This window comes from Sus scrofa, chromosome 8 (assembly GCF_054392235.1).
Source record: "Sus scrofa isolate SSC_HxYL_T2T_F1_AM1 chromosome 8, Sscrofa_HxYL_maternal_Yorkshire_Landrace_v2.0, whole genome shotgun sequence".
NCBI classification, from domain to species: domain Eukaryota; kingdom Metazoa; phylum Chordata; class Mammalia; order Artiodactyla; family Suidae; genus Sus; species Sus scrofa.
Window position 1 is genome coordinate 169,857 of NC_139390.1, and position 24,481 is coordinate 194,337.

At 56.6% G+C, this 24,481-nt stretch overlaps 1 protein-coding gene across 20 annotated transcripts in view; it reads left to right on the forward strand.

The window, feature by feature from the left end:
- Positions 1–24,481, forward strand: part of PCGF3 (polycomb group ring finger 3) — a 41,816-nt gene that overhangs the window by 3,870 nt on the left and 13,465 nt on the right. For 5 of the 20 annotated variants that reach the window (XR_014811989.1, XR_014811996.1, XR_014811995.1 and 2 more), the window contains exons 2-8: positions 8,390–8,534; positions 9,461–9,609; positions 11,408–11,525; positions 12,372–12,468; positions 14,128–14,183; positions 23,362–23,472; positions 24,293–24,381. Coding sequence is in view for 7 of the 20 variants with exons in the window: in XM_021100823.2 (XP_020956482.1) it covers positions 11,417–11,525; positions 12,372–12,468; positions 14,128–14,183; positions 23,362–23,472; positions 24,293–24,381 (462 nt within the window). In the remaining 13 variants the exon portion in view is untranslated. Of the gene's footprint in view, positions 1–8,386; positions 8,535–8,988; positions 9,181–9,329; positions 9,610–11,407; positions 12,256–12,371; positions 12,469–14,127; positions 14,184–21,360; positions 23,473–24,292; positions 24,382–24,481 lie in introns of those variants that run through there. The other 15 variants (XR_014811991.1, XR_014811997.1, XR_014811999.1 and 12 more) reach the window with 7 other exon arrangements.

Sequence of the window (24,481 nt, forward strand, 5' to 3'; positions counted from 1 at the left end):
TTTTTTTTTGGAAAGTGCATCAGTATTTGCGAGACTCTGCTACCTTAGCAGCACGTCCCAGGCGTTTAACAAGACATCAGCAAATAGTGGAAAGCCATCCGCAGACCTCCTTGGGAACTCCCTGCTAACTTGTGGGTGCTGTGGGGGTCTCGCCAGCATCTGTGTTTCCTGACTCTCAGCAGGGCCTGGCCCGTGATAGGTACTGAACAGAGAATAACTAAAAGCTGACCTTCGTAAAGCCCTCGTAAAGCCCTCTAAGGAGGCGAGTGTCCTGAGGGCTTTGATTGGTCACCCGTGTTTGCCTGGCGAGGAAGTGCAGACACAGGGCCCGGTCACGGCGGAGAACAAGCAGAGAACGGTTATTTCAAGTGATTTGTTATTTTTTTAACCAAAGTTTTTATTCGAGAAAAAAAAAAAACCACAATGGAGAAAAACTGAAAGAATTATACAGTGAGCTTACCCTTCCCCTAGATCCAGCAATTGTTTGCATGATGCCATATTTGAGTCTCTTTTTCTAAATAAGTGTTTATTGTCAAATCATCTGAAAGTGGCTGCAGACAGCCTGCTGTGTCCCTTAGGTAACTGAGAGCTTGCGGGTCCTAGTAGTAGGATGGTCCCCACACAGCTGCCGTGTCATTACTACACCTGAGAAGTGGACACTTTCTGCACAGACTAGCTCATTTCTTCCGTTTTCAAATCACCCCAGTTATCTCAAGAACACCTTCCAGGGCGGTTTTCTGAACCAGACGCAGGCGGGTTCCCCCTTTGGTGGCTCCCCTCTTCCCCCCGTAGCGTCAGCTTTTCCTTGCCACCCATCGCACCTGGTTTTCTCGTTCTTCACTCTGTTCCATCCAGCTTTGTCTGTCGTCTCCTCTTTGCTCTTTAGACTAAAGGAGGTGAGGGAGGGGCTGGGTCCGGCTGTGGGTCTGAGAGGTGGCCTCACGCGATCTGTGCTGCTGGTCACCTCCTGTGCTCTGGCCCCAGGCCCCTTGGGAGCAGAGAGTGTCAGGAGAGGCCTGGCATCCCAGCACCGTTTCTGAGCCGTTTCTGAGATTGGGGGTGTTCTGGGGCCATGTCACCACAGTTCACAGTGGCACTGTGGCTTTGCTGCTTAGCAGCCTTTATAAAAGGTTTAGAAAGTGTGTAGAAAGTTTTTGAAATTGTTAGGGAAATACGACTTCTGCTGTCCAACAGCGATTCCTCTGCACAGGGTAACTGCGCTTTGCTCCTGAAGGTGGACCTGCCAGAAGCAGAGGGCTGTCCCCAGCCTTTGACTAGATGCAGCCTGGTGTCTCCACTGTCGGGAGAGGTGTCTTAGCGCAGCTTTTGAAATGCACTGTCACAGGCAGGGCAGTTTAAGCAGCAGGCCTTTCTTTCTCACCGTCCTGGGGGCTGGGGTCCCAGCTCCAGGTTCTGGTGGGCCTGGTCTGTGGCGAGCACCCACTCCCTGGCCTGCAGATGCCCTTCTTGCTGTGTGCTCACGGGCAGAGAGGGAGCATGCTGGCCTCTTCCTGTCGGGGCACTGTTCCCATCATGCACCCCCCGCCACCATGAATCCCAACCTCCCAAAGACCACATATATGGGCATGGGGGTTAGGGTTTTAGCACATGAATTTGGGAGGCACGGTTGGGTCCAGACAAAGGGGATTCTGCTGCTTGTGTATTAACCTGCTTCTTTCTCTAGAATTGGGAGAACAGATGCTCAGGTTTAAGTCAGTGGTCACTGTGTACTTCGCGTACCTGGGAGGCCAGCCCTGTCCTTCGCCAGTGATTTGCTAAACACCACTGTATCGTTTCCTACTGCTGAGAAGCAAATTGTCACAAACTTGGTGGCTTAAAAGGACACTCACTTATCAGTCACAGTTCCATGGGTCTGAAGTCCAGCAGGGTGTGGCTGACTCCTCTGCTCAGGTCCTCAGAGGCTGAAATCAATCTGTGGTCCACACAACAGCTTTTGTCTGGGCTGGGGACTGCCCTCAGCTGTTAGGGGCCCCGCAGGCCTCGCCTGGGGCCATGGGCAGTTGGCAGCGTGTGGCTTTCTGCCAGGCCAGCAAGACTCATCCCTCTGACCTACTCTTCTGCCACCAGCTGGAGAAAGCTCTGCTTTGAAAGCCCATGCAGTTGGTCAGGCCACTGGGTACTCACCCTGATTTAAGATCAGCTGCTTTGAGGCCTTAACTGCATCTTCAGAAGCCCCTTGGCAGCAGCACCTAGGATAGCACAGAGGGAGGCGTGGCACACCAGCCCCTGGAATCTCGGGGCCATCTCGGCATTCTGCCTGCCGTAGTCTCCTGTCAGCCCCCCTGGCCCGTTTCCCCCGAGTCCTGTCCCTGGATCATCTGTTGCATGTGACCATCCAGGTACAGCCCCGGGCACCTGTGAACCTGGGAAGGCCACTCTCCCAGCCCCAGGATGGGCATGACAGCAGATGGAGCTGTTTTAGGCCAAAAATGGGAAGTGGGGGCAGTTCTGAGACCCCATGGAAATCCCAGCTGGGCTCCTTGGTTAGGTTTCAAGCTTAGGGTGACCCCGATGGCTCAGCTTCGCCCTCTGCATGCTTGGTTCCACCTGAGTCAGCCCTTTCATGGAGGGGCCGTGGGTCTGCAGTGGAATCTTGGGGTCCGACAGCCCCTTTGGCTGTGTGTTTCACACTTCTCCAAAGCTTGAGTGCTAGTGGGGCGTGGACGCGGTCATGGAAACAGTTCTGACACCTCTGCCTGACGTGGCTGTCAGGGTGCACGTTCTCAAGGATGGGGTCTGAGGCCCGTGCCCTCCTTGCCCTCTGTCCTCAGCCCCTGCCCCGTCTGGATGCCTCGCTCTCCAGGCCGCTGGCCGGCCCCACAGTGGTCATGCTGCCCTTGTGGGGTCCCTCGCCCCGACTGCAGGATGCCTCCCCTTCCAGATCAAAGTTCACACGTCCCTCTGCCCGGCCTCCCCTGGTCGTGGTCAGCAGCCTGTCCACCGTCCTCCTGGGCGTGAGGCGCTCATCACTTCTGCTGAGCTCGCTGGGTCCGGCACACGTGGTAACATGTGGGTACATAGCCCATGTGCCCTGAGCGCTGTTCCTGAGACTCCTGAAAGGCCCTACTTGGGCAGTAGCTTGGCTGGATGCAGAATTCCGCATTAAAGTTGTCTTCCGGCAGAACCTGGGAAGAACGACAACGTTGCCTGGTGGAGCTCTGTGTGGCACCCCTCTCCCTGGAGCCCTAGGACCCTGCCTCGTGCTCCTGACGTCCTGTGGTCCGGAATGTGGTTGGATGTGGGTTGGGCCCTTGCGGTCGGATCCTTCCTGGGGAATACACGGTCGTGACATACCCCCTAAAACTGCCTATGGAAAGGACTGCGTGAGACACCTGCATTCTCGCCCCCCAGCTTGGGAAGTCAAATGGGGACGTGTGTTTCAAAGCTCCTCTCTTTTCTTTTTCTGTTAGTCGGATGGCGCATCTTCTGTATTTCCTTTGGGAATGTATTTCTTTCTACCCTCTGGGAAGGTTTTCTCAATTTTATCATGTAGTCCTTCTGCTGAGTTGATAGGGCTGCCAATCACGTGGGGAGGTGGGTGATGACAGAGTGAACGCCTCAGTTCAGGGGTGGGGGCTCTCAGGTGTGGGCGATCTCCAAAGGCTGGCCGAGGAGGTGACATTTGAGAAGAGGCTTGAGGCGGGAGAGGGAGGGGCTCGGGCCATCTGAGCAAGAAGGTTCCTCCACACTGATTGAGGACCCAAGGCAGGACTGCACTTGGAATGTTCTAGAACCAGTGGAGGGTCCGCCACGGCATGCCCAGTGGAGGACGGTGGCTCGGGGCCTCCTCCGCCACCAGGATGCGTGCTCTCCTGGAGCCGCTGTTTTGGGTGAGTTGGCGTGGAGGGGGCATGCGGTAGGTGGGGGCACACGTGACGCATCCATTCCTGGTAGCAAGGGAAGCGTCCTGGTTAAACGCTGGATGCTGACACCCACATGGAAATGCCTGGTCATCCCAGCGGAGCACAGGAGGAGACGTCTGAGCTTGGCTTGGGGGTGTTGAGCTGGAGAGTGTGGGGGTGCACATGGAGGCAGGCCTGGTGGGAGGAGCTGGGGCCAATTGTGGGTGTGGCTGGGCATTTGTTGCCGGACAGGTGCCTGGAGACACCTCTGCGACTGAGCCTCAGGTCACTAAGTCACACCCTCGTGTTTGCAGACATCAGATTTTTTTTTTTTTCTTTTTTGGCCACCCAGCAGCACGTGAACCTCCTAGACCAGGGAATCAGATCTGAGCCACGTCTGTGGCAACTCGGGGTCCTTAAACCCTCTGTGCTGGCTGGGGATGTTCCATGTTCCAGAGACACTGCTGATCAGAACGCCTGGGTTTAAGAAATAAACGCTGAGGCCAAACTCCGGCAGGGAGGGCGGGTCAGCGCAGAATCAGCCTGAGTGGTATTGCCTCATTCACCTTGTCAGTGTCAGGCCCCGGAGCCGCCGGTGCCCGGAGGAGGAGCAGGGGCTGGGGCAGGCAGTGGTCAGCAGCAGAGCTGGTGGGGCTGAGACCAGAGTGCCTGGGGGGCAAGCAGGGGGGCGAAGGAGGCCGTAGGCTCGCTGTCCCGGGGAACATAGAGGGGCCGGGGGCCCTAGGCCCAGCCTTGGGGCAGATGGGCTGTGGAGGAGAGGTCTCGGGGACCAGATGGAGTGTCCACGCCGCAGTGGGTGTCGGGGCACAGAGCAGCCTGGCCAGCTCCCCCGGGGGAGGGGGGGAGGTGAGTGGGGACCTGAGAGTCCAAGATCTCACCAGCCGGTCCTGAGAAGAGGCCGTTGGCGGGGAGCAGGGGTCAGCAGTCGGGCGATGTCTGAGCGGAAATGAGTAGGAAGAGGTTCTCCAGGGGCAGAAGTGTCTCTGGCTGAGCCAACAGTGTTTACTCTGAAGTGCTTGGGTTCCGGCTCCAGAGTGGGCGCCCTGCTGGGGGTGACGTCCGTGACGAGGACACGGCCTTGACCCTGCAGGGGACAGGCTGGGCTGACACCGAAGATGGTGGCAGCGTGGGGACAGGATAGCGACTGGGTTTGGGTAGCCTCTTCGGGAGTCACAGGGTCGCTGGTGGCTACTGTAAAGACGGAGCACCAGGCCACCAGGTACACAGCTGTGAGGTGGGCACGGGGAGCGGAGCTGCCATGGACGAGAGCTGATGGGGACAGGCCCTGCCGCGGATGGGCAGAGCTGGAGCGCGGGCAAAGCTCGTAGGAGTCTGGCCCCTTTGTGTGGCTTACTCTGGAGGGAAGAGTCTGGTGAGCTTAAATGTTGAGGAGAAAGTCGGGATGCGGGCGGGGGCCGTTCCGGTGGATCCGTGTCCTGGTCCTGGGAACGGCCATGGGCACAGCCGACCTGCGGAGGGTGCGGTTGGGGTGAGGACAGGGAGGCGCCTGGGAGAATGGCCCCCGGGCATGGCTGAGCTCTCTCCAGCTCGCTGCAGGCGCAGGGGCTCAGCCAGGCCAGCAGGGCGGGCACCGGCCTTGGAGACTGGAGGTGCTGGTAGTGCTGTTGTCACCAGGATCTCATGGGGCAGGGGATGGAAGATGGGAGGAAGGTGTGGAAGGTTCTGAAGCAAGAAGGGCTTGCCCTTGAGGATCCGGAGGACAGTGTCCAGAGTGGGGTCTGGATCGGCCTGGAGACCAGAGAAGGGGGTGTGGAGGCTGCTGACCCCCTGGAGGAGGGACAGGGTCCCCTTGGAAAACAGGTGCTGCAGGGGTGCATCAGGAGTGGGAGGCCAGGCCTTGGTCACCATCTGTGGCCACAGTGGGCTTGTCAGGGCAGATCCCCCAGAGGTCCAGCAGGCCTGGGACATCGAGAGGCCAAAGGGCACATGTCTCGCGGCCACTGATCAGTTCAGTGAAGGAAAAGGCATGTGGGGTGAGGCTGGGGGACCTGGCACAGGGTCCACAGTCATCTCCCCATGGAGTCGGGACAGACGCCTGGGCAGGGTTGGGGGCTGTTGCCCAGAGACCTGGGGCCCGTGGGGCTGCTCACAGAGGCACCTGCCACGCTTGCGCTGCAGACATGGTCTCAGCATAGACCATGCTTTGCATTCGTGGGAAGTTTCAGATTGGTGACAGGCACTGTCACCAGCCGGGTTCCCAAGCACCGGTTGGGGGCCAACCTCGTCGACCTCTCCCAGCTCAAGCCTGGTTATAGGCCCGGGGTGGGGCAGGACTCAGTCCTCCAGCCACACCGGCCTTAGTGCAGGGGCTTCGGCCACACTGGCCGCCGCACCCGGCTGCCCAGATGGACGGTGCTGGCTGGAGGACTGTGGGGCCAGAGTGGAGCCCCCACGCCTTTGGTTCAAGAAGGGGGAGCGGATTGTCTAAAATGTTCCATATTGTTTGGTTTTATGTTTTATATCAGAAACCATTCTTTCATTGATGATGACACTAAGATTTTGTTTGTAACTCTCCATAACTCCGTGCTGTAAAAAATTACCCCAGGCCATTGGCAGCCACGCGCAGCCTGTCTGTGTTTAACGTCTTCAGTCAGCTTTGGACCTTGGTGGACAGTGTCAGGACAGCCCAGGGTCTGCCTGAGGCACGGGACCTGTGCTGGGGACAGGGCCCACCACAGGTGGCCTGGGCATGATCGTCCCCGCTCCTGAGGCTGATGACGCGGGCTCTTCACACTAGGCTTGTGCTTCAGTTTCAGTTTCCCTTAGATTTCTGCCACTGAGGAGATCATGACACATCAGACTCGGGGGATTGGGGTGTGTCCCCTGGGGACAGGGAGCGGGGGACAGCCTGGGGGCTCTCCCAGCTGCATCTGTGCCCTCCCTGGGCCTGCGGCAGCTGGACGTCCACACCGGAGACCCCCCGGCGGTGCCCTGTGGCCTCTGAGGCTTAGATCTTGCCTTCACTTCTGGTCTCCCTCCACCTGAATTGGTTATTTGGGGGTAAAGGGCAGGGAGACGCCTGGCTTAAGGTAGGAGTGATGTTTGTTGTAGGTTGGGTTTTGTTCTGTTTGTTTTTTTGTTTGTTTGTTTGTTTTGTAAATACGCTTTTCAGGGGGCATCGTTTACTTAAAGCGAAGCTCCCCAGTCTCGTGGTGCACTTGGTGTCTCTTGGACAGTCTGTCCAGTCACAGGACTGCCGCCAGCACCACCTCTGGGAGGCACTACGGCTGCTTTCCATGCGCGGCGTGGGAAGAATGCTTGGAACGTCAGGTCTGAACCTTTGAGTGGGTCTGTGTGGGTATCTCTTAAATGCAGAACTTCGATCAGGTTGGACACTGCCTTCTGAATTCGTGGAGAGTTTTTTGGAAAACCGTGGATGATGAATCTCGTCAAATGACTTTGGCGTGTCTCTGGCAAGACCTTACAGTCTCTCTCCTTGTAGGTTTTGTCGTAAGTTAGATTTTTTTTTTTTTCTGTCTTTTTGCTATTTCTTTGGGCCGCTCCTGCGGCATATGGAAGTTCCCAGGCTAGGGGTCAAATCAGAGCCATAGCCACTGGCCTACGCCAGAGCCACAGCAACGCAGGATCCAAGCCGCATCTGCAACCTACACCACAGCTCAAGGCAACGCCGGATCCTTAACCCACTGAGCAAGGCCAGGGATTGAATTCGCACCTTCATGGTTCCCAGTCGGATTGGTTAACCACTGCGCCACGACGGGAACGAGGATCATATGAACTTTTATGTGAACACTTATCAGCACGTCGTCCCCAGGGCGAGCGAGTTTAACCACTGTTGTTGAACCTTGGTGGCGCGCCGGGTCCGGTGCTTCCCACTCCTGCTTGGAAGGGAGCCTCCCTGGGCCCCGGCCCCGCCCCGCGGGCTTCCATGAGGAGGGGGGCCAGGTGGACCAGGAGCGCAGTCCCTTGAGGCTCTGGGGGGCCCAGCCTGAGCCCCGGGGCTCAGGGTCCGCAGCGCAGCCACTGCTCCCCCAGGAGCTCTGAGAGCGTCGCCCTGGACGGAGGCCACGTTTCCCAGGGTTCTTGTGCCCCCGGTTCCCTGCTGCCTCTCGCAACCCCCGCCTGTGCTCACGCGCGCTCACCTGGCGGAGGCCCTACTCAAGCCTGCATGGGCCCTCCCTGTCCCCACACAAACCCTGCATGTTGTGTGTCTGTCCTCTGTCGTGGCTCAGGACACAGCTGGGAGCCTGTGGGCACCCTCTTTCACGGGTTCACCGAGTGAGTGGCCCAGGGGACACCTTCACAGGCCTCATAGGAATGAAGTAACGCAGTTTTCTGCTCCCCAGCTCTCCCTGAGGCCCAGCCTCTCACCAGGTCACCCCTGAAGCCCGTTGCCTCCCTGCCTCCCACCAGCCCCTGGTCCTCAGTGCCACCAAGCTGCCATCAAGACCGGGCTGTGTCTCCATGGCTCGTGCTAGTGCTTTGCCATCGCTCAGACCTCCTTTTCTCTTGGTTGTTTTAAGCAGGTAAAGGAGCAGATCCGTTTCGCTGAGCAGCCAAAGCCGCTGGTCCGGTGGGGCTGCTCCGTGGGGGCAGCACGTGTGGGTAACGCCACCGTCCCGTGTGTCTCTGCAGCTTCAGAATGTAGCAGGGTCCCGGCTGCGTGTGCAGGTAAATGCGGTTTGAACTTTGAGCTTTTTCTTTTCAGTGTGTGTGCATTGATTAAATTTACCTTCAGTGACACTTTGTGAGCATGTCGCAGCCATAGAAAAAGTCAGTGCCAGAGTTCCCGTCATGGCTCAGCTGTTAACGAACCTGACTGTCATCCATGAGGATGCAGGTTTGATCCCTGGCCTTGCTCAGTGGGTTAAGGACCCAGCGTTGCCGCAAACTGTGGTGTAGGTCACAGATGCAGCCCGGATCTGGCGTTGCCATGGCTGTGGTGTAGGCCGGCAGCAACAGCTCCGATTTGACCCCTAGCCCAGGAACTTCCATGCGTCATGGGTGCAACCCTAAAAAGACAAAAAAAAAAAAAAAAAAAAAAAGAAAGAAAGAAAGAAAAAAGAAAAAGTCAGTGCCCGTAAAAAAGATTTATTTATTTTTAATTTTTTTTTTGTCTTTTTAGGGCCGCACCTGTAGCACGTGGAGATTCCTAGACAAGGGGTCTAATTGGAGCTGTAGCCGCCGGCCTACACCACAGCCACAGCAACAAGGGATCCAAGCTGCGTTTGCAACCTACACCACAGCTCACAGCAGTGCCGGATCCTTAACCCACTGAGCAAGGCCAGGGATCAAACCCACATCCTCATGGATACTAGTCATGATTCGTTTCCACTGAGCCGCGATGGGAACTCCTGTAACTCCTTTAAAATTTAACCTCTATGGCTCAAGAGCAGATAGGGCACAGTTGTTTTATATACGTGTATATATATATACACACACGCATTCAAGTTTTCTCTTGGTTAGTATTTCCGATCGACTGCTCTGCGGTTCACTGCGTGGGACTCACTAAAAACCCTAGCAAGAGCGTGATTACAGGGCTGTGTGCGTCAGCATGAGTGACGTGAAATTGAATGGCAGACCCCGTTTTGTGCTAGAAAATGGAAAGACAGCGAGAGACAGGAGGAAGGTGCAGACGTGACGAGCCAGAGTGCGGGGGGAGCAGCGGACGAGGACCCGAATCCCTCCCGTAACCCGGAGCATCCGATGCGGAGGCAGCGGAGGGGACAGACGGCATCTTGAGGAGGTGGGGGCGCGTCCGAGGTCGCGAGGCATCCAAGGTCCGGACGTGGTGGTGGGGCTGGCTTTCCTCTCCGGCCTGAGGCTCCTGGTGCTCTGCCGGGTCCTGGGAGGCGTCCACGCTGCTGGCCTGGGCTCTGCAGCCTGTGGAGGGCGCAAGACTGAGTCTCGGGGAGCCACTGCCTGTCCCTCGCCCCGGTGGGCCCCTGGCTGGTGTCCGGTGTCGAGCGCGGGGTGCTGTTCAGGGATGCTGAGTGCGGAGGCCTGGGTCGGGACTGGGCCGTCGTGATGGTGACTGGGGTGTCAGCACCCACTGGGTGCCTGAGCACTGTGTGGCCGCCATGGGGGCCAAGTGCGGAGGCCCCGTGTGCACTGAGCTGGTGCTCCGGGCCAGCCCTCACCGGGCACTGCACCTACACAGCCTGGCCCTCGGCTTGCCCTGTCTGACGACCCTGGGGGTGATGCAGAGTGACCTCCCCACTGGGGGCTCCTCTGGTGTGTCCTGCGCGTCGGGCACGAGCCTTTGGCAGGAATCCTCCGAGGGGCGCTGTTTCCTCCTCAGCTGGATTCTGGTGGGTTTCAGCGTAGATGACAGTTGAGTCTACAGCTGGCCTGTCCCTCCAGGTCCTGCGCTGGCGTGTCTGCCCAGTGTTCCCTTCCTTGTGCCTTTGCTCAAAAGCACTTGAGCCGCATGCTCTGAGGCTGCTCGAGAGGCCGCCTCCGAGATGCCCTGGCTCCTGGGCCTGCCTCCGTCTCCCAGGTCGTGTTTCTGTCCGTGTGCAGAGTTCTGTCTGAGATGCCTGTCTTGAGAGCTCCTCGGACCCTGTCTGGGTGTCCCGTTGGGATGCTTCTCCACCAGGCCTCTGGGGGCTAAAGCCAGACAGATGTCCACAGCCAGGGCTGCAGGCCAGAGTCCACAGTGGGTCTTAGGCTGAAGCCCAGGTGTGGCAGGGCCACCCCTCCTGGAGGCTGGAGGAGGCCCTCCCTGTGCACAGCCCCCAGGCAGCTTCTCCCGTCCGTCCTCCCTGCCTCCTGCTCCCGCCTAGGACTGTGATGACAGGAGGGCCACCTCCCATCTCAAGGGCCTTTTGCCACGTGAGGTGACGTAGGTTTGGGGTAGGACACAGCATACCCTGCAGGCACAGCACTGTACCAGGTCAGTGATGACAGGGTCCCACACGTGGGCCTGTGCTCTGGCAGCAGAGCTGGCTGGAGGGCACCCCACCCAGTGAGGTGCACAGGTGTTTGCACCTGACGATGCTATGTTTTGTCCTGTGCTTCCTGGAGTGGACGATGGACCTCCCTTGCGCCCCTTGGTTGGCTTGACAGAGGAGCCAGAGCTCCAGCGGAGACCACCCCCCACCCCCGTGGCTCTGCGTGACCCTCCTGCCCCTCACCTTTCCCCCTGCAGCTCCACAGACCCCCTCTTGCCTCACACCCGCCTCACTGGCTGACCCTGCTGGGTTCCGAGCAGGAAGAGAGGGTGGGAGTAGGGTGCGGTGCCACAGGTGCCTGTGGAGAAGCAGCAGTCAGCACATGTGCAGAGCTGTCTCGTGCCCCGTGGTGGCCCTGGTGGCAGGAAGGTCCATTCAGAGGGAGCAGGGGAGCTGATGGGTTGTTGCCTGTCTTACGGGTGCAGGCGGGGCCACAGGGCATGGACCTAGCCAGGGTGGAGTGCCTGCCTCTGCGCAGAGCTGCTCCCAGATGGACAGACTGTGGCTTGATTTACATTGAACCTGAGCCCTTGTGAAACTCTCACGTTGGAGCATCTAGGATGTTAGTTAATGTGTGTTTTTCTCTTGCAGAAGCCAAAGATGTTGACCAGAAAGATTAAACTCTGGGACATAAACGCCCACATCACCTGCCGCCTGTGCAGTGGGTATCTCATCGATGCCACCACGGTGACGGAGTGTCTGCACACATGTGCGTGCAGAATATTCTAGAACATAGCCTTAGACCAGGAGGGAAGAGGGGGTGCTGACCAATTGTCTAATGGGAAGAAATGCTTATTTTTACAGTTTCCAAATGAATTCCTTAAACTTGGTTGTCAGAGGAGTCAGGTCATCTGCTCCTCGGGGCTCGTGGCCCGTGGCCTGTGTTGGACGGGGGCGTTGCCCTCCTCGAAGCCCTGCCTCCCTGACGAGGGGAGTCCGTCCTTGCCCACGAGGCTCGGTCGGGGTGTGTGTGGAGGCCTGGGACGCTGAGGGGCACTTCCTTAGATGGGACTGTTGAAGGAAAACCAATCCTTTAACACTAGTGAGTTTTGAGCTTCTATTTTTCACTTCGGAAAACAAAATACTTGCCAGTTTTGATAGCATTTTTATTTTAAAGTTAACTGCATTTGTAGATACTGGCTGGCAATATTTTATGTTTGAGTCACCGAATTGTATCTAATATTTTTATACGAAGAAAATCTGGTGCTCTTTTAGGCTAACTTGCAGAGCTTAACTCTGCTCCCGTGGTGGGAGCATCTAGAAAAGACACTGAAGGGCGTCTGCTGGGCCCTTTGCTCCCCCGGGTCTCTGTCCTCTCATTTCTGAGCCTCAGCTCTTGTCAAGGAGGCAGCTGAAACTTCTCCACTGTTGGTGAACCTGAAAGGCAGACCTGTCACCCAAATGTCTGCTGTGGCCTCGGCGTGAGCCTGGAGCAGGAGGTGCACCGTCTCCTCTGACCCACATGCCCCGTCCCTCTGACCTTGGTCCCCTCTGACCCATGCGCCACCCCCTCTGACCTCCGCCCCCTCTGGGCCCTGCCCCCGTCCCCCCGCAGTCTGCCGGAGCTGCCTGGTGAAGTACCTGGAGGAGAACAACACGTGTCCCACCTGCAGGATTGTCATCCACCAGAGCCACCCTCTGCAGTACATCGGGTAAGCGCCTGTGGGCCGCGCGTCCTCCCACGGCCAGGGCAGAGCCCCGGGCTGTCCCCGCGTCCCGCAGCATTTGCTTGGATCGGATGTTTGGGAAACCTCCGGATGCACTGAGCTGGCTGGGCGGGCGAGTGGCCGCTTGCTGGGGTCTCGTAGACACCGGGTCCCTTGAGTCTCCCTGCTGTTGGCAAGGGAGCCACCACGGAGTCAGCAGGACCCAGCTGGGGTCAGGCCGTGGAGGCAGGAGGCACGAGGCACTGGCCTGTGGCCTGCAGACCATGGACCGTGGGGACCGCGTGACAGGTCTGAAGGGGGCGGGGCGGTGTATGCGTTTCCACCCCCGGAGCTGAGGAGTCGAGGTGTGTCCTGTGCACGGGAGGGAGGCTGCTCCTGGTCAAGGCATCAAAACCACAGGCTAGAGCCCCTGGCCTGTGTCCCCTGAGCCTCGCCCTGACCTGGCCCTCCCCAGGAGGACGCCCGCCCTGGCGGGGAGGTCAGGCGCGTCCCCCGTGGGCTCTCGGGGTGCAGGGCTGCTCCTGGGCTGCTGGCAGTGGGCCCTGGCCGTCAGGGCGCCTCTCTCCTGGTGACCTTGCCCCTCCGTCCTTGTCCTGGGCCTGCACCAGCCCCGGTGGGCATCTGGTTTTACCTGTCCAGACGTTCACGCTGCAATTTGCCTGCCGCACCTGTCCCGTCCCCAGACCATGAGGTTGCCCCAGGGAAGGGCGGTTACAAGGGGCAGGGTGGCCGGGCCTGGCGGAGCACACAGAGACCCATCCCGGCAGTGGTTCAGGACTCCGGAGGTGGGTGACGCCTGAGCTCACAGGGTCTGCAGGCCCCGTTTTTGCAGCCGAGGGCTTTTGTCTCGGGGGCCTAGTGGAGACCTTGGAGCCAGTGAGGAAGTGAGGGAGGGTCCGTAGCCTGTAGTCCGGGGTGTAGGTGTGAGCCCTCTCTTCCAGGGTGGCCACATCAGGGGCCTGAGTGTGGCCGGACACCTGGAGGATGTCCCATCCCGCCCGGTCACACCCTCCCTCCCAGAGGAGCCCTCCCCAGACCCTCCACTCTGCTCCGGGGGCCCTGGGCCAGCCGCTGGGGCCTGGCACCGTCACTCAGGGGACCCAGGTGTCAAGCTGTGTGGCAGTGGTTCTCCCAGCCCCCTGTCCTTGTGGGTCGGATGAGCTTTCCAAAAGCTGGCGGGGTTTGGCAGGAAGGTGTCATGTGTCTGGAGGTCTGCTGTGTTTTGTGCTTCTGTGAACGCATGTGAGAGCCACGCATTCACACAAACATGAGTGTCAGGACGTGAAATGTATTCCTTGGCGTGGATCGTGGTCGGGAAGGTCTGAGAAACCCTCTGGGCTGGCACCCTCACAGGGGACCCTCCAAGCCAGTATCTGCCAGAACTGGAGAAGCCAGCAGGCAAAGGGCGCGGGTCGCTGAATCGGAAATGTTCACAGCTGTCTAGAGCCCGGCTTAAGTGATGGGTTAATTCGGGGCATGTGCAACTCCCGCAAGCACAGACTGTTTCCTAAGAGCGAGCTGGAAGCAGAATTCAGCCTCAGCTCCAAATTTGCGACTGTGGTGGTTGACGTTGTTACATGAAAATTGTGCGAATGACCGCGTTGACATTTCTGGCTGACTCAGCTGTTCTGTTCCTCTTGCCAGTCATGACAGGACCATGCAGGATATTGTTTACAAACTGGTCCCAGGCCTCCAGGAAGGTAAGTGTCAGAACGCCCAGCTGGACCCCTGTGTCCGCAGCCCGGCCCCTGAGTGGCTTTTCCCGCAGGGTCCTGCCCCTGACAGGAGGCTGCCTCTGGCGGCACCTCTGTCCCTGCCTGTCGTCCCAGCTTCAACGTCACTGCGTGCTGGTCTCCGTCCCTCACACGTCTGACACCTCCGCCCCTTCCTTCAAAAGGCGCTGCCCGCCGGTAAAACCGAGGTGCCGTTTTCCTTCAAAGATGGGATACGTTAGGAACTCACTTGGGCAGTGTTTTCTCATTGTCATGTTTCAGAAGAGGGTTGTCATTGCAAATATAGCTTACCCCATTAGGCCAGTGGATTACACCCGACCTTTGATACCCAACTTGGGGTTACACTGTTAAAGTCTTCTTTCACCGTTTTCTCTTTAGAGAATTTTAATTTTAATTTCCGGAGTAAATTAGTTAGAAACAATCATCTTTTGATATTTGAAGGGTTTTTCAGTGCTGAGAAAAGGCAAAGAATGCATGAAAATAAAATACTGATACCTCTGGAGTTCCCGTCGTGGCACAGTGGTTAACAAATCTGACTAGGAACCATGAGGTTGCGGGTTCAATCCTTGGCCTCGCTCAGCGGGTTAAGTATCCAGCGTTGCCGTGAGCTGTGGTGTAGGTTGCAGATGTGGCTCGGATCCCGAGTTGCTGTGGCTCTGGCGTAGGCCGGCGGCTACAGCTCCGATTCGACCCCTAGCCTGGGAACCTCCATATGCTGTGGGAGCGGCCCTAGAAAAGGCAAAAAAGACAAACAATAATAATGATGATAAAATGCTGATACCGTTAAAAATTATTATAGAAAAAGCAGCACAGGTGCAAGAGTTTTTCCTTTATTTCTTTTCGAAATAGTAGCTGGTTCACCAGCCCCTCAGCCACCATCAGATGGATCGGAACAGTGCATGCTCGCGGTTTATGGCAGTTCCTGCCCCTTTTGAAACTCAGAGCCTCTCCCACCTATGGCCAGCAGGCGCCGTCACCTGGGCTCCATGGAGCCGGTGGGCAGGGTCCTGGGCTCACGTCTGCTGCGACCGTGTCTGAGGCCAGCAGTTGGCACATAGGGTACACGGTTTTGAGCAGAGCCTTTGCTTGAAAGGCAGCACCGCAGGAACAGAGACCCTGCCGACGCCGTGAACAGTCTGTCCCTGCGCGCGCGTCCCCTCGCCCTCTGCACAGCCCAGCGCAGTGGCTGGAGGCCCCGCGACGTAGAACTGGAGGGACCCCAGAATCCCCGACTCACACTCCGCGGCCAGGGGCAGCCCAGCTTGGCCCTCACGCCAGCTCTTCTGAGGAGGCAGAGATCAGCTTGGCTGCTCTGGACGGGATCCTCGTGACTGAAGTCTGGGACGGTGGCTGTCTTCTGGATGCGGGCTGTTCGCAGTTTCTCAGCCTTGTGCTAAGAAAGTCGCTTTCTCTGGCGGGCCTCCTCCTGGTCCTCCGGGTGACCACGAGGGCGTCTCTGGGACGGGTGGTGCCGAGACAGAGCTGCGTCTGGAGGAGGCGCCCCTGCTCCCCCGCAGCCCCTGCGCAGCCGCTGCCCACGGCCGGGGCCCCCACCGCTGGCCTTGCCACTGCACATGTTTGGGGAATGAAAAGGAGCAGCTTTCTGGGTCCAGCCGGTTGCTAGTTGACTGTTTTTCTCTTCCCTTGCAGATGAGACCTTTTTGGTGGACAATTAGTTTTAGTTGTTTCTTCTTATTTTTTTTTTCAGTCTTTTTAGGGCCACACCTGTGGCATATGGAGGTTCCCAGGCTAGGGGTCGAATCAGAGCTGCAGCTGCCCACCTACACCACAGCCACAGCAACACCAGATCCAAGCCGCATCTGTGACCTACACCACAGCTCACGGCCATGCCAGATCCTTAACCCACTGAGTGAGGCCAGGGATCGAACCTGTGTCCTCATGGATACTAGTCAGGTTCATTGCTGCTGAGCCACAATGGAAACGCTTCTTTTGTTTTTGTGATTAAAAAACCCCATGTTCCCAGAGCAGCATCTTTATCTGTAACTTCGTCCAATTATCTCCTGTGTGTCACCCCCGGACTGCCCCTCCAGTATCCCCAAGCTGGTTACTGGGACTTCCGTCCATTCAGGGCCTCTCCTGGCGCTCAGCACGTGTCTCACCTTCTGCCTTAATGGTGGGGGGCGGGTGGGCGGGGGCAGTGCATTTTCTCCTGCACACTTGTGTGGATGTGGATGGGCGTGTCCGTTGCTTTCTTCTGGAAGGAGGAACACTCAGCCAAAGTTTTACTTGTATTTGTTTCGCTGCCTCTTCGCGCTGGCTGGAGCAGGAGTTGGCAAGCCCTCGCCACCAACTAGATCTGGCTCCTGCCTGTTGAATGTGGCTCCTGAGCCAAGAGTGTTTTTTACATTTTTAAAATAGTTGGGAAAGAAAATCAAAAGAAGGGTAATATTTTGTGATGTCACCCTGGGCCGTGGGTTCAGCGTTTGCAGCGGACAGGCCGGCCCCGTTGGCATAGACGCCATGTGGGGACTTTATTACCAGTGCCCGTCGTGTTAAAATAAGGAGAGAAGCCTCAGGCTTTTCAGCCATGGGGACGCATGGGGGTTTTGTCCTTGGACTGCCATTGTCAGCCAGGCAAGCATCCTGTTTATCTAGCAGTGACCCCACATCCCTTTACAATAAAGGGTTATGATAGGTGTAGGCATCCACAGAAAGCAACTTATAGAAAAAATTGAAAGTTTAAAATGGAATATGTCATCACAGCAGAATTTCTTCTCAAAAATAAATAATCTATAAGGCTGCAGTCAAAGTACGTTTCTGATTGGCTCATTTGTTAGTCCAACAAGAAAATATTTAGCAATGGTGGTTAATTAGATCTTGTGGGGTGGCAGCCACTGAAGTCCGCCTGGAGACAGCAAGCACATTTGAGGGCAGGAGCGCTGGGGCGCCGCAGCTCGGGGGCCGAGTGTTCGGGGCGCCCCGAAGCCTTTTGCTGGGGGCCTGGAGGCTGAGCCTGCGCTGTGTTTGTTCCGTGCATTTGACGTGTCGCGGGCGGGCCTCTGCAGAGGCTGTGGGGCAGGATGTGGGTGAGAGGGTCTTGGGGAGGCTGAGAAGAGGCCCGTCCTGTGCAGGCGGGGGTGAGCTCTGCTGAGCCGGCGCAGACTGGGGGGCGGGGGGGGGCAGTGCACAGCCCGACTGAGTAACTGGGCCTGTGAAAAGGCGAGGTCTCCCATGGATGCGCATCGTTCCTTGTAAGCAGGAATTTGCAGAAAAAGCTCGGCTCTTTTGTTACGTTCTGAACCAGGGGTGTCCGTGGTGGAATTCATTTGCCCTTTTGGATGTAATTCATCTTCAAGAACATTGTCAGGACTAAAAGCTGAATATCCCAACCAGCCTCCGCAGTAGTCCGATGACTTGGCAGTGGAACCTTGTTGGTGTGACTGAATTTTTTTTTTGGTCGCACCCATGGCATGTGGAAGTTCCAGGCCAGGGATCGAACCCATGTCACAGCAGTGACAACACTAGATCTTTAACCCACTGAGCCACCAGGGAGCCCCTGATAGAACTTTTTCTGAATGAGAAAAGCACTTCGAAGACTGTCACGCACTGTGGCTTGGACATTAGGCTTTGCTGAAGACCCAGTAGTGTCTCTTGGGGAGCCCAGCCTGGGAGCATCAGGCAAAGCGGTGCTTTAATGCAGAACGTGCCGCAGGGGGCCTCGCTTCCACAGCTGGTGTTGCTTGACACGCGCGTCCCATTCAGCTGCTGTGAGGACGGTCCATGCCGGCGGAAATTAAAGGGGAGCCAAGGCCTCCGGCCCTCAGACTCACAGCAGATCTGTTTTCTGAGCTCCAGCAGCAGGCCCAGCTGTTTGGAGCCCCCGAGCAGGTGAAAGGCAGCTTCCATTTCAGGCCTTCACCTGTGCAGTCAGGGCATCCGTCTGACCTCCAGTGGGAAGTGACCGATCTTCAGCATAAAGGAGGGGCCGAGCGAATCCCATAGAATTCCCGCGGTGCCTTCCAATTCCCGCTCCTCGTGGACTGGGGTCAGTATTTCCGTGTGAAAAGACGTCTTTGGGGGGAGACGCGCGAGATCTCGATTTGGAGGATGAGCGTCACTCCCTTCAGTCCCCACTAAACAAATATTCTCCCCAAAAGGAGTCCATTCTTCTCATTAGCAGCCTGTGTTGGAAACCTTACGCTCTGCAGTTCCTTCGTGGCTCAGTGGTAGCAAACCTGACCTAGTATCCATGAGGATGCGGGTTTGATCCCTGGCCTCACTCAGTGGGTTGGGGATCCAGCGCTGCCGTGAGAGCTGTGGTGTAGGTTGCAGACTCAGCTTGGATCTGCATTGCTGTGGCTGTGGTGTAGGCTGACTGCTGCAGCTCTGTTCAACCCCTGGCCTGGGACAAGAAAGAAACTTTATGCTCAGTTAATACTGCTGCGTTTTTTATTTCCTGGCTCCAGGTTTCTGGTGCCTCATATAATGGGCTTAGGAGTGTCTGCTTGTCCTAACAGCAGACTGAACAATCAGCAGTTCTTAGACTAAGAGGGGAAGATGCAAAGCAGACCTCTGCCGCCAAGTTCAGGGTGCTGAGGGCAGACGCAGGAGCACTGCTGCCCGGAGCAGACGCCGGGCTGGGGAACCTGAGCTGGCTCCTGGTGAGCAAGGCAGAGGGCTGCCCCCAGGTCTTCCTGATACTGTGAGGTTTACTTTACGTCCAGGAACTTGACCAGGTTCCAGATGCAGGGGGTGGTGAAGAAGTGCCCCGAGCCCTGTCCTGCTGAAGAAGGCCTGACCTTGGTCCCGGTTAGCCCTGGCCTTGCCTGCTGGGTTATTCCCAGTGCGAGACTGACCTGGGGGTGGGGAAGTCCTGTCCTACCTGAGGGGGAGGAAATCCTGAGATGCACTTGGAATTCACAGTCCGGAGGTGCACGCTCACCAGGGACAACCCAGATCATAGGCTGTAGGACGTCCCCTCCCGGCACCTCACCACCACCGCAGTAGGGCCTGTTTACACCAGTACCTCTTGACCATAAGTGTCATGTCCAGTTGACAAGAAAAAAAACGACAAGGCAAAAAAAAAAAAAAAAAAAAACCACAATCTGAAGAGACAGAACAGGCATCAGAACCAGCCACGGCAGGGACGCTGGAATTAGCGGGCCAGGAGTTTAAAACAACTGCGGTTCATGTTCTCGGGGCCCCGTGGATAAAGCGGACGGCCTGTAGGACGTACGGGAGATGCGAGCAGAGGTGGGAATCCTAGAAAGAAGCAGAAAGAAGCGCTAGGGATCAAAGCCCTGCGGCGGAAATGAAGGTTGCCTCTGATGGGCTGGCTGGCTGGACGCGGCAAGGAGGGAGTCGCTGAGCCCAAGGTCCCTTGGGAACCAGAAAGGGAAGAAGACGAAGGCCGAAGGACAGAACAGAGAGAACACCCAAGGGCTGTGGGCAGGCTTCAAACAGAACCGTACACGTGACAGGGGTTCCGGAAGGAGACGAGACAGGACCACACAGAAGAAAAACGAAAATGTTGCCACACAGCTTCCCCAAGTTAAGGTCCGACACCAAACCGCAGATCCAGAAGCCCAGAGACCATCAGCCGGGGGACAAATGCCAGAAAAGCTATGCCCGGGTGTATCAGCTTCAACTCACAGTCAAAGATCAAGAAAAAAGCCTGAAAGAAGCCGGTGGGGTGGGAGGTGGGGGCACTTTACCTGCAGAGCATCGGAGACAGCCCTGCCCCCGACCTCTCCGCAGAACCCGTGCCAGCCGGGCGCAAAGTGAGACGTTCACGGTGTGGAGAGAAAAGCCAGCTGCTCAGGGTTCTGCACCCCGGGAGGTTCTCCTCTAAGAGTGAAGGAGAAACAGGAATTGAGGGAACTTGTTGCCAGCAGATCCGCCTTCTCGCAATGTTGTTCAAGGAAATGCTTTACAAAGAAGGAAAGGGGTTCAGGTCAGCAACTCAGATCTACATGAAGAAGGAAGAGCCTCAGAGAGGAATAAATAAAGGGAAAACAAGAGGGTAGTTTTTGTTATTCTTAGCTGATCTTACAGGTAACAGTTTGTTCCAAGCAGTGATAGCAACAGTGTATCCATTGTACATCTCTTGTGTGTATCTGTTCCAGTTTCCTCAGAAAATATTTTCTCTGCTGTTATGTATCCATAGAACCTCTCCGCTTTGGCATTTAGCTCACAGAGCCCCAAATATTTACTCACTTTTTCCTTGTTGGAAATGGCTGTCAGCCCCTGGCCAGAACTCTGGGTTGGGAGCCCTCCCTGTTTCTCTCCCGGAGGCAGTTGCCTCCAACCCCAAGCTGGAGGTCCCTGAGGCCCCTGCAGTGCCCTTGGTCAGGCACGGGTGCTGCCTCTCGGGGCAGATGCTGGATTCCCTGCTTCCGCAGCTGTGGTGATGATCAGGTGATTTGGGGTGCAGTGAGCTGCGAGGGTGGATCTGGTGCCCAGGGCAGCATTATTTTTTATAAGCCTTTCCTCCCTCCCCTGAACTCTTAGCATCCTAGTCATACTAGTATCGTAACTTTAGTTTTTATAAAAAGTGAGATCGTAGTCCGTCCATGTCACAAAGCCTGTCTTTATCATTTGTCCACGAATATGGTCAGTATCTTGAATGCAAGGTATTCCACTGAATAAATGGCCCACTCATATCCCAGCACAGCAGGTACGTTAGACATATCTTGCATGTCAGCCGTCAGTGGTGTCTCCAGTGTGGTTTTGAGAAGGGTTCTGAGGCTCTGTGGCCTCATCTGGAGGCGTCTGCTAGGACAGAGTGGCTGGTGGGGAGTCGGCTCTGGTTGGCCTGGCCCAGGTTGTCAAATGCTTGGCACTTAGGTTGTTTCTGATACTTCAGTGCTACAGATAAGACTTTAACTCCTAATGCACCTGCCTGGTTATTTCCTTAGGATAGATTACTAGCAGTAGAAATTTTTGGCCAGCAGTTTTTGTTTTTGTTCTTTGTCTTTTTGCCTTTTCTTGAGCCGCTCCCACGGCATATGGAGGTTCCCAGGCTAAGGGTCTAATCGGAGCTGTAGCCACCAGCCTACGTCAGAGCCACAGCAACGCAGGATCCGAGCCACGTCTGCGACCTACACCCCAGCTCATGGCAACGCTGGATCCTTAACCCACTGAGCAAGGCCAGGGATCGAACCCGCAACCTTATGGTTCCTAGTCGGATTCGTTAACCACTGCGCCATGACAGGAACTCCAAGCAGTTAAATTTTTAAATATTTTGTATGAATATTGCCCAGGTACCTTCTTGAAAAGTTACCCCAGGTGACATTTCTGTACATGTATATGCCTGACACTGAGTGTTATATTTTCAGTCCTTTTTCATTCTGGTAGGTGAAAATGAAAGAAGCGGGAATTAAAACTTGATACAGTTGGACCTTGGAGATACTGCGGTTTGGTTCTCGACTGTCACAGTAAAGGGCGTGTGGCAGTAAGGGAGTCACAGAAATGCCGGATTTCCTTGCGCGGGGAAGGTTCTGTTTACACTCTGCTGTGGTCTGTCAGGCGTGCAGTAGCATTATGCTCAGAAGAAGTGTAGGAGTTCCTTTATGGTGCAGTAGGTTAAGGAGCTGGCATTGTCACATAGTGGCTCGGGTTGCTGCTGTGGCATGGGTTCAGTCCCTGGCCTAGGAACTTCCACGTGCTGCAAGTCTATACACAAACGGGAAGAGAATAAAAAAAACAGTGTACATCCTTTAGTTAAAAATATAAAACTAAAAAACAGTTGGAATAGTTACATCAAAGAGCACTGGTCACAGGTACTGTAACAAATTAAATAAAAAAGTTTGAAATAGTGTGAGAATTACCAAAACTTGACACAGAGGTGCAAAGTGAGCAGATGCTATTGGAGAAAAAGGTGCCCACAGGCTCGCCCGATGTGGGGCAGCCCCAGACCTTCAGTGTGTGGGAAGCGAGGCCTCAGGAAGCCCTGGATGGCGAGGCGGCCTGAGGGCACAGCCGCACCCTTTACCCTGAAGGTCCCTACTTCTCTGAGGACAGATGGGAGCAGCTCACTTTCAGGGCCTTTCAGGCCCTCATTCCCGTGCCAACATTGATGTGGTTGTTTGTTTCTTTTCAAGCTAATCCTGAACTTTCTAGACTCATTGTTTCGCCACATCTGCTTCCAGTGTCCCTTGCTCGGGCCTGGCCTGTGCTCATCACCTCCCTTCTGGGAGGCTCCCTCTTGGCATCCGAGCCCGCTGCCTCACACGTTCATGTTTTCCTGCACAATCACATGCTTTGGAGTGTCTGTGTAGGTCCAGGATGTGGCCACAGCATGTGGCGGTCCTCACGGGGCTGGAGGGAGACAAACAGGTAAAAAGCACAACCCGACTTTGCCGAGTCCACCACACAGAAATGTTTTCCAAGCATTAGGTGGGATTAAACTCCCTTTGCTGCCATGTGACCCTGAGCAGTGACTGTGCTTCCTCACCTGGCTGCCTGCTGTCCTGGGGACATGGGAGGGTCCGGCCTGGCCCCACGGGCCTCACCTCTGGGGCAGGGATCCTGCTGGGCGGGGGACTGCGTGGTGGCCAGTGACCCTATTCAGCAGGGACCCTTCCCCTGCGATGGTTGGCTGGGTGGCTCCGACCCCCGGCATTGGGGTAAGCTGCGACAGCCAGCCACAGAGCCAGGGGGCACCCTCCCCGCCGCCGGGCACACCTGGGCGGCCTCGGCAGCAGGTGTGGGATGAGGTGAACTTGTGGTCAAGTGAGAGCCCTTCCCCAGGACAGCTCTGTCCTGGGAGGGTCCAGTGTGGCTGTGCGTGGATGTTGGGAGAACGTGCGGTCACTAAGCTCCTGCTGCGTGGTGGGAGGTGCCAGAAGGCCTGTGTCCGTCACGCTCGCTGTCGCACTCGCTGTCCCAGCGGTCAGCAGACGGAGGTTGAGGTGCTGCGGGTGAGCGCCTGACTGTTCGCCGAGCCCCTGGTGACGGCTCAGCTCCAGGCCCTTGGCAGGGGTGTCTGCCACGCACAGCTGGCTGCGGCTCGGACACTGCAGGGCGCACGGCCCAGATGTGCTGTCTGCTCGTTAGGAGCAGCCTTCAAGGCGTTGAAATCCAAACTGCGCTTTTCTTCACACAGTTTTTGTTAAAGGAATTTTAACCTAAGATGTTGCCTACTTCAGATTAAGGATTATATTTATACATTAATTTTTCATAGCGGAGATGAGGAAACAGAGGGAATTCTACCACAAGTTGGGCCTGGAAGTGCCTGGAGACGTCAAGGGAGAGACCTGTTCTGCAAAACAGCACTTGGATTCCCATCGGAACGGTGAGCGGGCGGGTTCTGTCCATCAGTCTCCGCCAAGGCGCCCAGCCCCGTGCCCTCGTCTGGCGCTGTGTGGGCAGGTGTCAGCGTCCCTTCCGGTGCCGACCGGGCAGGGCAGGGGGAGCTGAGACGTGGGGCCGAGGACTCGGGGCTTACGTGGCGGTCGAGTGAGGAAGCCTAAGGGCTTCCCTGAAGGGGCCTGCGGGTGGGGTGCAGAGGGACGTGGGCCCCCCAGGATGCATCTCTTGTCTGTTGTCCTGCAGAGGGGGCAGAACACCATTTTGGCCTTGGGGTGAAATTAGTGGTGCTTTAGGATCTGTACACGTCCTGACAGCGTGTTCAGCTCTTCGGTGCCGTGGTATTTTCTAGTGGACCCTACAATTTCTAGGCACTTTCCGTCTACCCTGTACGTTTCTGACAATCCGAGAAGGAAAGAGAGGCCTGGGCTATTGGCCTGGGCAAGTGGGGGCTACAGACTCTGCGAGCTTGGGGCCCCCGGGAGGCAGGGCCGCGAGGCGGGCAGGGGTCCTGGGATGTGGCCCAGCCCTTTTTCCTGAGTCAGGGTCTTGATCCTGCAAGTGGTGTGGAACAGTGCGAGCTCTGGGGGCCCCTCGCTTCTGGATGCGGTTGGGTGTCCGGCGTGGTGGGGGCTCCACCGTGGCCCTGCCTGGCCTCGCCGGCGGTAAAGCACCTTGTAGACCAGAGGTGCAGACTTGCCTCACAGGGGCTTTTCATAGCATTTTCAGGATACTGTCAAGTCAAAAAAAATAGTAGTTTAACACTTTGGATTTCATGATACAGTCTTTTCTGCTTTTGCCAAAAGGAGAAACCAAAGCGGAAGACAGTTCGAACAAAGAAGCAGCCGAGGAGAAGCAGGAGGAGGACGGCGACTATCACCGCAGTGACGAGCAGGTAGGCCCTTTTCTCGCGTTGTCCGTTAAAATGTCAGCAACTTTCTTCGCTTTTCCTCCCAGCTCCTTCCTCTACTTTTCTGGTTTTCTTTCTTTGTGTG